This window comes from Caloenas nicobarica, chromosome 2 (genome assembly GCF_036013445.1).
Source record: "Caloenas nicobarica isolate bCalNic1 chromosome 2, bCalNic1.hap1, whole genome shotgun sequence".
Taxonomy (NCBI): domain Eukaryota; kingdom Metazoa; phylum Chordata; class Aves; order Columbiformes; family Columbidae; genus Caloenas; species Caloenas nicobarica.
Window position 1 is genome coordinate 116,066,786 of NC_088246.1, and position 12,520 is coordinate 116,079,305.

The window sequence follows — 12,520 nt, forward strand, 5'->3', positions numbered from 1 at the left end:
CAAATGCAGGAACACTGTCCCACAGCAGGTTTGTTGCTTCCACCCACCATCCTGTCCCCAGGTTAAGAGACATGAATCATGCTGCTGTCAGTTGGGCCACAGCAGCTGCCTCCTTGCAGAGCAGCACAGTGCAATCCACACAGGGCCAGCTGTGGTTGCTTCAGTTCAGTGAGCTTCCACTGCCACCCGTCACCCCTTGTTTTCCAACAGACCTGCGACTTGAACAGAGGCACATTCAGTGCTGCTTTTTATCTCTGCAACCTTTCCATTTAATTGGAGAGAAAGTGTCCACATGTAGCTAGCTATTGTCATTTGAAGTGTTTTAGAGCAGATTGTCACATCTTACCTATGTAACTAAGCAGAACTGGAAGAAACATTAGTCCATGTGTTGCTCCCAGCAGAACCATAGCTAGATACATCCTGAAGTAGAATATCTTGAAGATTTGAGATTTGGAAAAAGCCAGTACTATGATTCCTCCAAATTTGGTCAGTGTGATACCACTGAAAACCTGTCAATTAAAAAAAAAATAAGTATTTTAAAGTTATAAGTAGGGCTTTATGTAATCCATTTGCTTTAAGTTTTTAACATTTGCTAAAATTCTTACATAATTTGAGGCTCTTATGTGCAGCATACCTCCTTGACTGTTAGTCCTTTGAACCAAATCCAAGGACTACTTGGGAGAAGAGTTCAAGTTCTTGTCCCCACTAGAACCTGACACCACAGGACAGGCTCAGTGTGATTAAAAAGTCACTCTAATCTGTACAGCCACCTAATGTTTACTTCAGGCAGATAAAGATGAAAACTACTACTGAAATAACTCTCATTCCAGTGAAGTGCCTTACCTGGGTCCGGTACATGCACCACCAGAACAGTCTACTCCAACCCCATCCAGGTCACTTATCTTAGTTTAAGTGACATGACAGTACCACCTAAACACTGCACCCTGCATGCATTCCCAAAGCTCCGATTGCATCCCTTATTCAGAAGAATCTTTTCCTAGTCACCTCTGAGTATGTGCAAAAGAGAAGCACTTTAACAGGACAATTCAAAATTAATCCAAACTACTAGTTCAGGTAAGGCTTTTAGCTCTGTTCTCTAGAATTAGGTAGTAGTATTATCAGACTAAAAATTGAGTCTTGAGCACCTCTATTACTAGTAGGAACATAGGCTGACCTTTAAGAGGTTTAATCAAGTATTCTGAAAAGAAAATGCAAGGCCATCCTTACAACTTCAGGATATCACCATAGTCTGTAAAGTTGTAACTTGGCTACTCATTTCCACCCTGCCCCCCAGTACAGTGGATACTTACTGAACTGCCCATGTGAGACAGAGCTTCTTCTGCACACTCTACTCTACTGCCCTTAGTACTAACAGTGAACGCTCTTGTCACGTGACTGCAGAATTCCACAGCAATACCACAACTCTAGAGTGAAAAGAAACACACATGACAATATCATTTAAATGAGCACTTTGATGGTAAGGTCTCAGACCTCTAGACAGGCTAGAAAGGTTCTAGCAGCTCTGATCACTTCCCAGGGTTAAAACGTCATTGGAAGTTACAGTATTACTTGGTTATTAGAGGCTCTAGCAGGTGCTGTATGGCATTTTACCACCAGTCATTACTGATGGACAACTAATCTGATTAAACAGGAATCAGAGCATGAGATCATTTTGGAGAACAAAAGTTTCTTGGTGTTGAAGAAAGCTGGCTTCAATACAGTGCCTGCAGTGAACACTGAGCACTAAGATCGGTTTACAGATATTAGCTGCAATAACATTGTTTTAGGATAACACTGAATATACATGCTGATTTGATACCATAAAAGTTCAGCTATTTAAATAGTCATTTACAACACTGAATTAACAGTTGGCAAATCTCATCTAAACTTACATGAACATATGCCTGGTTGTAACACAGGGCAACAGTTTATTCTCTCATAACTGTCTCAGATCTGCCAGAAATATCTCCAAGGAAAGGTAAACCAGGGCTCCAGCACTCAGCAATTAGTTACCAAGTTCTGGAGCATTTCACCAAGGCACTCTCTGCCCAAGTGGTTTCACCCACTTACGCAAGAACCAGGCTGGTGCACACAGATCTACTCTGTAGAACATGAATGCAGCAGAAGCCTTAACACTAACCTATGTATCCTTACCTTAGGCATCAACAACCTCTGTTGATGTGCAACAGCACCTGGCCTATACAGTAGCAATACAACTGTTGCTGCAGAACAGAAGAGACCACCACCAGCACTTGAACTGTCCGCTATGCAGCATCTTATCAGTACTAGGACTAGTCATCAGAATAAACCTGTTTTCAACCCACCATCTAGATGTATTAAGATAGTTCCACTACTGTTCAAATGCCTGTCACAGTTTAGTAGAAAATACTACTCAGCATCAGGAATATAAAAATATAAGACAGAACTGCTCAAGACTTGGAAACAGAAACAGAGGAATGCCTTGTTAACTTACCATGACAAGATTCACTAATGAAACCGCATTCAAGCTGATGCCCCAGAGCCACATCACTCCAAACATGTTGACAATTATCATAGCAATAGTTATTGAAACTACGACAGCAGCCCATACTTCAAAACCAAGCAGCACTGTTGTCACCAAAAATATCGATCCCAAGGAGATGCAGAGGTTAAAGACAGCATCATGCACAATTGTCAAGTATTGTTCATAGAAAACATAAAACACACTGCGGAAAGAAGAGAAGTTGCAGTTAGCCATCTTCCTTACTATATGCTAATATTAGATTAGCTTCTGTGCCAAGGATAAAGTAGTTCTCTCCTTACAGAAGTCACCAACGGGAACTGGCTTCCTAGCATCAGTGGAACAGCTCCTACAGGATGCTGGCTGTTATACAACAGCTCTTCATTAACTCTTCAAATAAAGGTTGTATCTGGAAGTCAGATTAATTCCCACACTTCAATATAAGCAGCTACAGCAGTTACCAGGAGATAGTTCCTCAGGTTGATTGTGGTACCTGCAGGAACTACTGCAGAGGGTCTGAACTGATTCATTATGCAGTAAGACTGTAATAATGGATAGAATTCTTTGAAGCTAAGAGATCGGTATTTCAGCTGTACAGATACCAATTCCAACTCCATTTCATCATGGTACTCTTACAGATTCTTCAGTATGTTAATCATGCAACCATTAGACAGGCACTACACATCACTGCTGCCTTCGCTTTAGGTTTAAATAACTTAAATTTTAAGTCAATAAGTTCACATTACAGCTTGCAACAACTCAGGTCAACATATCTGCTTAAGTTACAACTATTAAACCCTACTATGAAAGCTAGGAAGTGCCCGAGCTGAAGCCAGAGACACCGTTGTATTAAAGGACAGGTTTCTTGATTTTAGCTAGCTAACAGCCAAAGCAAAGGGAAGTAAGTGCTGTAGATGTAAGTTGTGTTTTTTACTAGAAATTCCAGAGTCGCTATATTACAACTCGTTAGACAAAACTCAAGACTCAAGTCTCCAAGATGTTATTAACCAGTACCTTTTCTCAGTTCAAGCTGAATATTTGTCACTAAGGCAAGAAAGATCTAAGCATACCTGTAAGGAAACACTCGGTAGTTCTTCTCTTTGATGCCCATGGTTTCAGTAATGTTATCTGCTATGGCCCGAGCTTTCTTCATGGCATCAATAAAATCAGATGATGTTTTCAGTACAGTATGGTAAGTCATAAAATAAGTAGCTCCAACATCAGATTTGTTGTTTATAAAGTTGACAGCAGAGCTATATGCAGCATGACCTCTATATAAACATAACATTTTTATGTCAATGTCAGCACCATTCAAATGTATTAGCTTTTATAACTCCATCTCGTTTCTAACAGTTTCCAAAACTGCTAAAAGCTTCAGAGCACAATACATTTCAACATTTCACAAGATATACTGGAACAGACTGACTATAAAAGTTGTTTCTCGTTGTACAAGGGAGAGCTGCTGTTCCATTTAGTTGATGATGCATTTGTTTTCCAAGTTTTGTTTCAGAAAATACTATAGAACAGGTGACATGTCAGTGTTTTTATGACCTTTAGAAGGACATTAGATTCTCAGCATTGCAGACAAAGTCACACTTACAGAGCAAGCATCTTTGACACACTGGTCTAAACAAGATGTACAGAATATGGCTCTTACCCTTTGCCACATTTAGGATTAGGGTTGTCTGATAGGAACATTGGCAAAAATGTCATGAAGTCTTTGCCCTGTGGTCTCTGCTTGCCTTCTTGAGTCAGTGGTCGACAACGAGTGCAAGATGGATCAATGACTGAAGAAATATAGGAAGAAGGTCAGTTAGAGGACCAAGTATTCTTTGTTGTAACACTAGTAAATTCTGACCTGCAACACTACAGGATACAATTCCATAAAAAGCATTTTCACTGATGAAATAACTGATCAGCCCTGAAATTCATATAAAATTTGTAGTCCTTTACTTTTATTTATTACTACTAAGGCAAGGGCTATCAGAGAACTCAGTTACTTGTGTACTATCTACATTAGACCAGATAAGAACTATACCAAACCGAAAGATCTGAACAAAACCAGAACACTAAGTTTCTGTACTCTAATGAAACCAGCAGAAGGATCAACATTTTATAATATGTTATTTTCGTAATAGTCATTAGACTGGCTGTCTAGGTTGGCCATCTTCAACTTGCAGCATTCCAGTAGAATGTGTAAGTTCAATCAAACAGCAATTCACATAAGTCAGAGGGCAACTCAAGAGGTGCCAGCTCACTCGAAGGAAAGCTGTTCGCCTGACTCATACCACGAAAAATTGTTTTGTCTGCACAAACTCATAAACCAAGATAATCCCCTAGCAACAAGATGGACGTCAATACCTGATGCATTGCAAAACTGCCCAGTGGTATTGTAGACTCTGCAACAGGACGACTGTGGCTTCACCCAGTCAAAGTAGTCATCAATCCAGGATGATGGGGCATAGCCTATCCTTGTGCTAATAAAATAACACAACCGTCACCAGTAATTTTGTGTTTCGTTCCAGAACACATCCCTTGATCTCTCCAGTTCTGACTTACTCCATGGCCACTCATTCTGGTCCAAGCTAGTTAGCTCTCCCCATAGTCCCCCTGCTCCAGTACCCCAGCCAAAAGCCAGTCTTGCTTATAACGCTGCAGCCAGAAAACAGCAGGAGCTTCTCCCATGCATTCAAGTTCCACTGGCAAGCTCAGCTTTCCATCCCCTGTCCACTCTATGACCCATCCTGTTCTACATATTGTTGCCTCAGTTAATAAGCAAGGTATCTCCTTCACTTAGGCTGAAATAAAACCACTGAACTACACTTAAAGGAATGGGGAAGATACCTCCTTCAGTTGTTAGCTACTGAACTCCAGATACAATTCCTGCTTAGCCTTGCTAGGCTAGTTTATCCACCAAGCTTAGAAGCTGAGCATGCAAGTCATTTTCCAGAAGAGCTTAACCATACTGAAAGGTCTTTGCAAGTTTTTCTTCCTACCATTCCCAGATTCCTTGAATGATCAAGCCCCTTTTCCAAACCCAATTACATCAACATATGCCACCAGTCCACACAGATTTTATCCTCATTCTAGGAGACTGTCACAGCTTCTTCCCTTCCCCTTCCCTCCCCAAACCACAGTATAAAACAAAGTGTCAGCTGTACAATCAACAGCTGAGCCTGAACTAAATTGAAGGACACACTAGCCAGCTACATCTCTTCCATGTGACTATGCAGAGAAAAGCATGAAAGACTTACTAGCTACTAATTTCTGCAGCATTGAAGACTTGCTGGACAAGTGAATCGTTATTACATCCCATTCCACCACACACCATGTTCTGTCCTTCCAAAGAGGTGTAGTTGTGGCCTTCTTCTAGGACAAAGTAGACAGGAGGACCTGCATGCAGGTACTTGCTGAGCTGGCTGAAGTAATCCATTACATAGGAGTCCTTAAAGGGAAAAGTTTTTAGTTACTATGACAATGTTGAGGTAGCACAATAAGATATCAAATCTCTTTTAGCCACAAATTGCTGAAGAGCACCATGATCTTAAGACTTACATCTGGCATTGAGAGAGACTGATCCAGTCCAATCTCTACATTGTGTATGACTGCTGTACTAAATGAAAGAACACCCACAAACACTGCTATCTGCAAAAGAGAAAATTCATGAAAGTGAAAACCACACAGAAACAAGAAGCAATAATTTATTAAGTTAATAGCAACCATGCAAAAAGCTCTAGCTTAAGTATGATACCCCAAATTAGTAAACTAGTTGGAGTAAAACCTAGGTACTCAGAGTTCCCTTCAGAGCCATAAAGGAAAATTTATACTTAAAAGGCAGGAGTGAAGGATATACCAAGCACCTTCTGCAAATAAGCACAGTAACCTCAAACTGAATCACAGATTCAGCAACAACACTGTGTAGGAGCCAACATGTGGTGATTTTTGGCATATGCCTAAAGTGATTTGATTGTCAGTAATGCAACTCTTAAATCTGGGCCTTGGACAATCCAAGGTCAAGCCTCTTGTTTACTAGAAATACTCTTGCAGCTACAAAAGTTTATTCCAATACTAAGGCTGAAAGCAAAAAATCCCAGAAGCTTCATTTGTTTCATTGTGCTGAAGATTCTTCTTCAGTATGCAACCTTCAGGCTCACTACACTTTTGCTCAAGTTTAGATGACTGCTTACTGTAAACAGAGTGTACATACTACTATTGGTCTCATCCAGTTCTTCAGCAGATATGGAGAATACAGATTTTTGAAGAACAGAAATAACATGCTCTCAGAACGCTGGACTTCACTCATTTCTTCATTGCTTTTGATGCAACACAGAATATCCAGTCCATTCCCCTGAAAGTTGATTAAATACCAGACTGAGTACTGTTCTGCAGAAGATGCTATCTGTATTACACTGCAGTTACGGGTGCATTTATACTCACCTCTTTACGCTTGATATCCAAGCCCAGGAGACTTACAAAGCAAGTGACTTGAAGAATAAAGTCTATGAGCACAGCCATTCCAGCAAAAAGGGAGAAAGTGCGAACCGCTGGCATCGTAGACAGTGTCCCTGAAGGAAGTGACCCAGTTTGTTAAACAAGCAAGCTCCCTGCTCTCAGAAACGCATGAGCATTTTCTAGACAGATATCCAATTTAAACATTAACAGGACAAAGCCTAGCTGATATGAGCCTAGCTACAGCTGCTGTCTTTGATCTGTTTGACAGCAAACTGTGCAAAGAAGTGAGCAGCTTTGAGACATTTCTGAGTTCTAAAGTCACTAGTCTTGTGCAGGCCACATAAGAGGGTAGTTAAGGAGTGTTGTCAAGCAAGATCTTGCTTCAATATTGAACCACTCAATGCAAATTGAACCAATGGTAAATTACACTCTAAATAAACAAGTTCATTATGAAAGAAGGCAAATTTATACCTGAAGGGTGCCAACAAAAGATATGCTTCTGACATATACCGTAAGAGTGAACCTCAAACATAATCTGTCATGGGACGTTTTTCCAAGCAGTAGCAAGATGATCAAACAATGTAGGAGCTAGTACACCCTGTTATTTGATGTATTACTAAGGTCAAACTTCGATTTGTCAGTCACTACAAATCAGTAAAAGGCTCTTGCCTTTCAAGCTGAAGAGCTTGACAGATGTAGAATTACATCTTCTTAACTGTGCCAGTCTCATAAAGTACTACAATGCCTATTCTCAGCAGAGGCCAAGTTGAACTTGATTATAGCAATGAACAACTAAGCTAAACTTCCTCTAAAAAAATCTTGCTTAGTTTTTATTTTTTAGTTTTGCATTTTTTCCTGCAACATGCAGACTCTTGTCTTCAAATATTAAAGAAGTCTTACCAAGAAAGAATGCCACAGTCTCCGAAAAAGATGAGAGAAACATACTGGGTGCCACATCTCCCAAGACTCTGCCAATCTGTTTATCCAGAGTTTCACCCTGAAGGCGCTCATCTCTCTATTTTAAGGCAATTTATTATAATTAGGAATCACACAACTTAAAAAGTGCTTTCATAGGAAATATAAAAAATCCACACACTTTCAAACACCCAAACTATCTTTTATCATTTTAAGTTCATTAACATGAGATCAACAAACAGAGATTCTCTAATACAAAAGCAGCTTGAATATCACTGTTGCCTTGCTTCAAACTTAACTTAAAATACAGTAGTAAAGTTCAGTACTTCACCCAAAACCACACACTTGCCAGAGACAGTGTCAGTTTTAGTGGGTTATTGTGCCTGTCAAATTAGAAAGCCGATTGCCCACTAAGACTTGGTGTCAGAACTCCCTAGTCTGGAGCATGTAGTTTAGTCAATGATTACTGCTCACAATACACTAAAGTTACAAGCTATCAAAACAGTAGTCGAGTTCTACAACTACCAGAGAAGGATGTTTAAAATAATATTCATTTGTACATCATTAGAATGTGGACCAGAAATTATGTTACATGAGATTAATATCAACCAGCAGTAAGTGAGAATGTACATATAATCTTGTCTCTCTCTTTCCAAGACCCGTAGATATTCTGTGAGGGTCCAGAGCTGCTCCAACTGGACTGCACACTGGAATGCAGAAGACTTTCTGCTCCAAGTTAACAGCCTTCAAAGACAGGCATATTGAGAATAGTCTATATGAACACACACATACCTGAAGTGTCTGGACTATAATGAAAATGTTGTCCACCCCAATAGCCAAGACCAAGAAGGGAATTACTTCTATCACAATCAGTGTCAGTGGGACTCCAAAGTAGCTGAAAATGCCTATAGAACATGCCACCGAGCTCAGTACAATCAGGATGCCTGCAATGCCCAGGGAGATCTTTGAATCCACCTAAAAAAAAAGTTAATGACTGTCAACCAAGCCAGCATCAAACAGGACAGATTATAGCAAAGGTAAAAACCATATTCTTACATATTTTGTGTAGTTAGTAGAACGCTTTCCTGATTCTTTTGAAGATCTGGATATTTTAAAAATAAATTGAAGTTACAAGCCTTAAAGCTTAAGTTAACTGGACACCTCAAGTGAAAATAGACTTAGTTGAGGCTATGAAGCACACAAATTGTCAAGTATGACAAGGACAATGCTTCCCATAGTTCCTGCCCAAGGAGTACTCGATGCTTTAATTTTAATACAAGACTGAATATGAGCAGTTTGCAAAAATATTTCAGTCACTTAAAGCTAAGAAAAACTAATCAGCAATCTGTAGCTTCAGTGTTTATAGCTATGAGAACTATACACATACCATTACTCTTCTGCAGCCCTGGCTGTGTCCCAAAGCTATGGAGATGTACAGAAACATTACAATATAGCTTATCACTACAGTGCTAATATCACTGTTGCTTTCACGATTGATTTCATCTTCAACACTCCGTTCCGCAGAAAATGATACAGTCAAGTTTGGATTATCATAGTTCTTCAAAAAGTTAATAAACCTAAAAGGGAAGGAAAAAAAAAAAAAAAAAAAAAATCAGTCACACTTTAAAGGATAAAACATTTTGTATTGAAAATATTTGGAAGTCAGCTGAAGGCAAATTTAAATAATCTATGTGGTACAAGAGTCCACTGTGGCCAGAAACTACTTTGAGGGACATTGCTCATTTTTAAAAGAGGGCTGCTCACTACACATCCCTAGAACTCTACTCCAAGCACTAGAAATACACTATGCTGAAATACCTTCCATGTTCTCTCCAGAGTTTGAGGACAATCAGATATCTTGCATAAGCATAAACCATTTCAAAGCATAAATGCAGTTTTCCTCAAAGCCAGACATGTGAAATGACTGCAGCTTGCTTACAGTACTTGAGCAATTTATTATCCCTTATTTCAGTTCCCTAACTGAAGAGAGGTGCTTGTGACACAGGTAGACACTAGTTATACTTTTATTAAGTCTCAGACTTTCTAGTGCAGTAGTTTTTATCTGAACCGCTATCCAGAACAGTTGGCCTGTGTAAGCCAACATCAGGTCTTCAAGATGGTGAAGGGGATGAAAGCTTTAGAACCTCACCTGGAAGACTTTTGTAAAAATTACAGCTTAAGAATCAAAGGATAATGCTGGACCTTTCCACTAGTGATAATTGTCAAATAAACAGGAGAGTCTACCTGTGTAAGTCTAGCCAAAGTGAAATATATCAAATCCTTTCTAAAGTTACTTATCAGCAAGTACTACTGGACTAGTTTGTCACTAACAAGACTAGAACTTATCTCCTCAAAGCAAATGAAGTATGCCAGATAAAGTGAAAGTCTTATGACCAGTACATTCTGTCCTTAATGGGTTTTGCTGCTTCTCAAAACACCCCTGTAGTTACACTGAGAAATTGCCAATGCAGTACAGGTGTTTTTCATTTATCTACATTTAAAAGTTGCTCTAAGTAATTTATGCATTTCAGAATACAGGAAGCCTACTTACTCTTTTTCCCATGCCAAAGCTTTCATTAGCTTTCTTGAGTCATTGTAGTAGTTGTTGACAGGAAAAGTAATAACAAGAGCTGTAGCATTATTATAGTTCTCCTCTATAGAATAGGAAAGAAAAATTGTCAGGCATTACCAAATGCAGCCTACATTCCTACAGGCAGCTACAATCAAGTTTAAAATCAGTATTGGCCAAAGCAATTCCATCCCCACAGCTCCACTAAATGCGATCTATTTAACAACAAACCACTACTGAAATAGACATTACCGCAGTGAGAATGGAAGTTAATAAGCATTGCAGACTGCATTCAAAAGTAATCATTCATTGTTTACCATGTTCATGGCACCCCAACATCACGTCATTGCATTGTTAGACAAGGGGCTACTATATAACCAGTGCTTATGACTTTCCATCTTGTGAGATAACAGGATGTGATTTCTTAAACATGATGCCTCTTGCATACTTGGCTTTTATTCAAAGGAAGTACAAAAATCTACGGTTTAATCAAGTGCTTGCCTTCAAAGGCTGTTTTAGCACATTTGTGTTTGATATATCTATAAAGTTATGTTTAATTGGATAAATTGCTTCAACAAAATTCTGGCTTCAGAATAATTATGAAATGGATTCCTTTATGAACATCTTAACCTATCCTTAACTGCTTTGTCAGATCAGTAACAAAATTTCATTTTACTCAAAAGCAAAACACACATGTTCCAGCGTGTCAACTTGAGATACTTCATGTCTTATCTAGTCTCTAAAAACTAAAGATCCTTTAGTAGGCCCAAAGTAGACTGAACACTCGCATGCTTGTCAACAAGACAAGTATGTTCTAGTAATGACTACTCTAGAAATGCCTAGTCTGTCTCCAATCTCAGCACTGATCCACTGAAAATTTAAAATGTCCTTACTTACTGAAAGCTGAACAAAACTCCAGTTTCTCTGGAGTGCATTTAAGCATCTGGTGAATGAGAGTGCACCTTTAGTGCCAAAGGCAGCACACAAGACTTTCAAGACAAACTGCAACACTGTTTTGCTACTTACCATCGTATCCTCCCAACACCAGCCATGGAAATACAGGTCCACCAAATGTTCCCAAGCAGGGATCGTGAAGCAAGCTTGTGTCGTTCAGTGATGCTGGAGCCCTAGAGAGATCACCAGCAACAACTGTTAGCTTCTGCTCAACAACTAAGGCACAGCACCACAGAACAAAAAACAAAAAAAGCTGTTGTGTTATAACTGACTATCAAGAGAGAAATGAGATAAGACTCTTAGTGATACATTGCCCTTGTGCTATGTTTGCTTTGAATTTAAATACAGTTTTAAGGGTGTCTTCCTTATAGTTCCTAGGAAAAGGAGTGGCTTCTGCCCACTGAACTGTGAACTGAAGGGAAAACTTAGAAACTGTCTTCTATATCAGAATTCTGCTTCTCAGAAGTATTTGAAACACGTTTAAGGTAAAACAGAGCCACTGCCTACACCAAACCAAGCGTAACCTGAAACCCGATTAAAACACAACTCCTGTTAAAGTACTAAGACAAAGAAACAGAAGCAATCTATACTAACCTGCAGTTCCACATAGTATTGTGAGTTTAAAAAGAGGTGAGAAAAGGTTCAAGAGAGCAGCAAGAATGAGCTAATTTTGTTTGCCAGCAAGACAAATACCTAGTTAGCCTACAGTTCAAAAAACACGTCATCATCCTGCTTACCGAACACAGTATAGGAAGTGAGTGTGGTAGTCAGCATAGACAAAGAACTCGTCCCCAACAGAGTGATCTAGTACGGAATGACTATTCTGAAAGTAGTTGAGTACACTCAGTATAGTGCAGTTGTTGTTGTAGGGAGCAAGAGGAGCCAAGCAAATGTCTTTCAGCATTACAGTCTCATTGTCAAAAGAAGCAGTTATGTTGACAATAGCATCCTGCAAATCCAGTACCTTGGAGAAAAAAAAAAAAAAAAACCACAATACACACCATAGTTTTAAGAGCAGCACAAGAAAGCATTTCCCTTGCAAGACAAGACTTCAGTGCATGCTGTATTCCTCTAAGTTTCCAAAGGCAGTGGTACACACCAACAGAAGCACATGACTAAATCTCATTATT

At 39.3% G+C, this 12,520-nt stretch overlaps 1 protein-coding gene across 2 annotated transcripts in view; it reads right to left on the reverse strand.

Annotated features, from left to right (window-relative positions):
* NPC1 (NPC intracellular cholesterol transporter 1) overlaps window positions 1–12,520 on the reverse strand; it is a 28,374-nt gene that overhangs the window by 844 nt on the left and 15,010 nt on the right. The window contains exons 9-24 of one of the 2 annotated variants that reach the window (XM_065627620.1): window positions 12,128–12,354; window positions 11,463–11,563; window positions 10,419–10,521; window positions 9,255–9,444; window positions 8,660–8,842; window positions 7,853–7,967; window positions 6,938–7,065; window positions 6,708–6,848; window positions 6,056–6,145; window positions 5,755–5,945; window positions 4,862–4,977; window positions 4,158–4,287; window positions 3,571–3,771; window positions 2,474–2,705; window positions 1,311–1,424; window positions 347–509 (exon numbers count right to left, since the gene is read on the reverse strand). In XM_065627620.1, the coding sequence (XP_065483692.1) occupies window positions 347–509; window positions 1,311–1,424; window positions 2,474–2,705; window positions 3,571–3,771; window positions 4,158–4,287; window positions 4,862–4,977; window positions 5,755–5,945; window positions 6,056–6,145; window positions 6,708–6,848; window positions 6,938–7,065; window positions 7,853–7,967; window positions 8,660–8,842; window positions 9,255–9,444; window positions 10,419–10,521; window positions 11,463–11,563; window positions 12,128–12,354 (2,425 nt within the window). Of the gene's footprint in view, window positions 1–346; window positions 510–1,310; window positions 1,425–2,473; window positions 2,706–3,570; window positions 3,772–4,157; window positions 4,288–4,861; window positions 4,978–5,754; window positions 5,946–6,055; window positions 6,146–6,707; window positions 6,849–6,937; window positions 7,066–7,852; window positions 7,968–8,659; window positions 8,843–9,254; window positions 9,445–10,418; window positions 10,522–11,462; window positions 11,564–12,127; window positions 12,355–12,520 lie in introns of those variants that run through there. The other variant, XM_065627621.1, reaches the window with a different exon arrangement.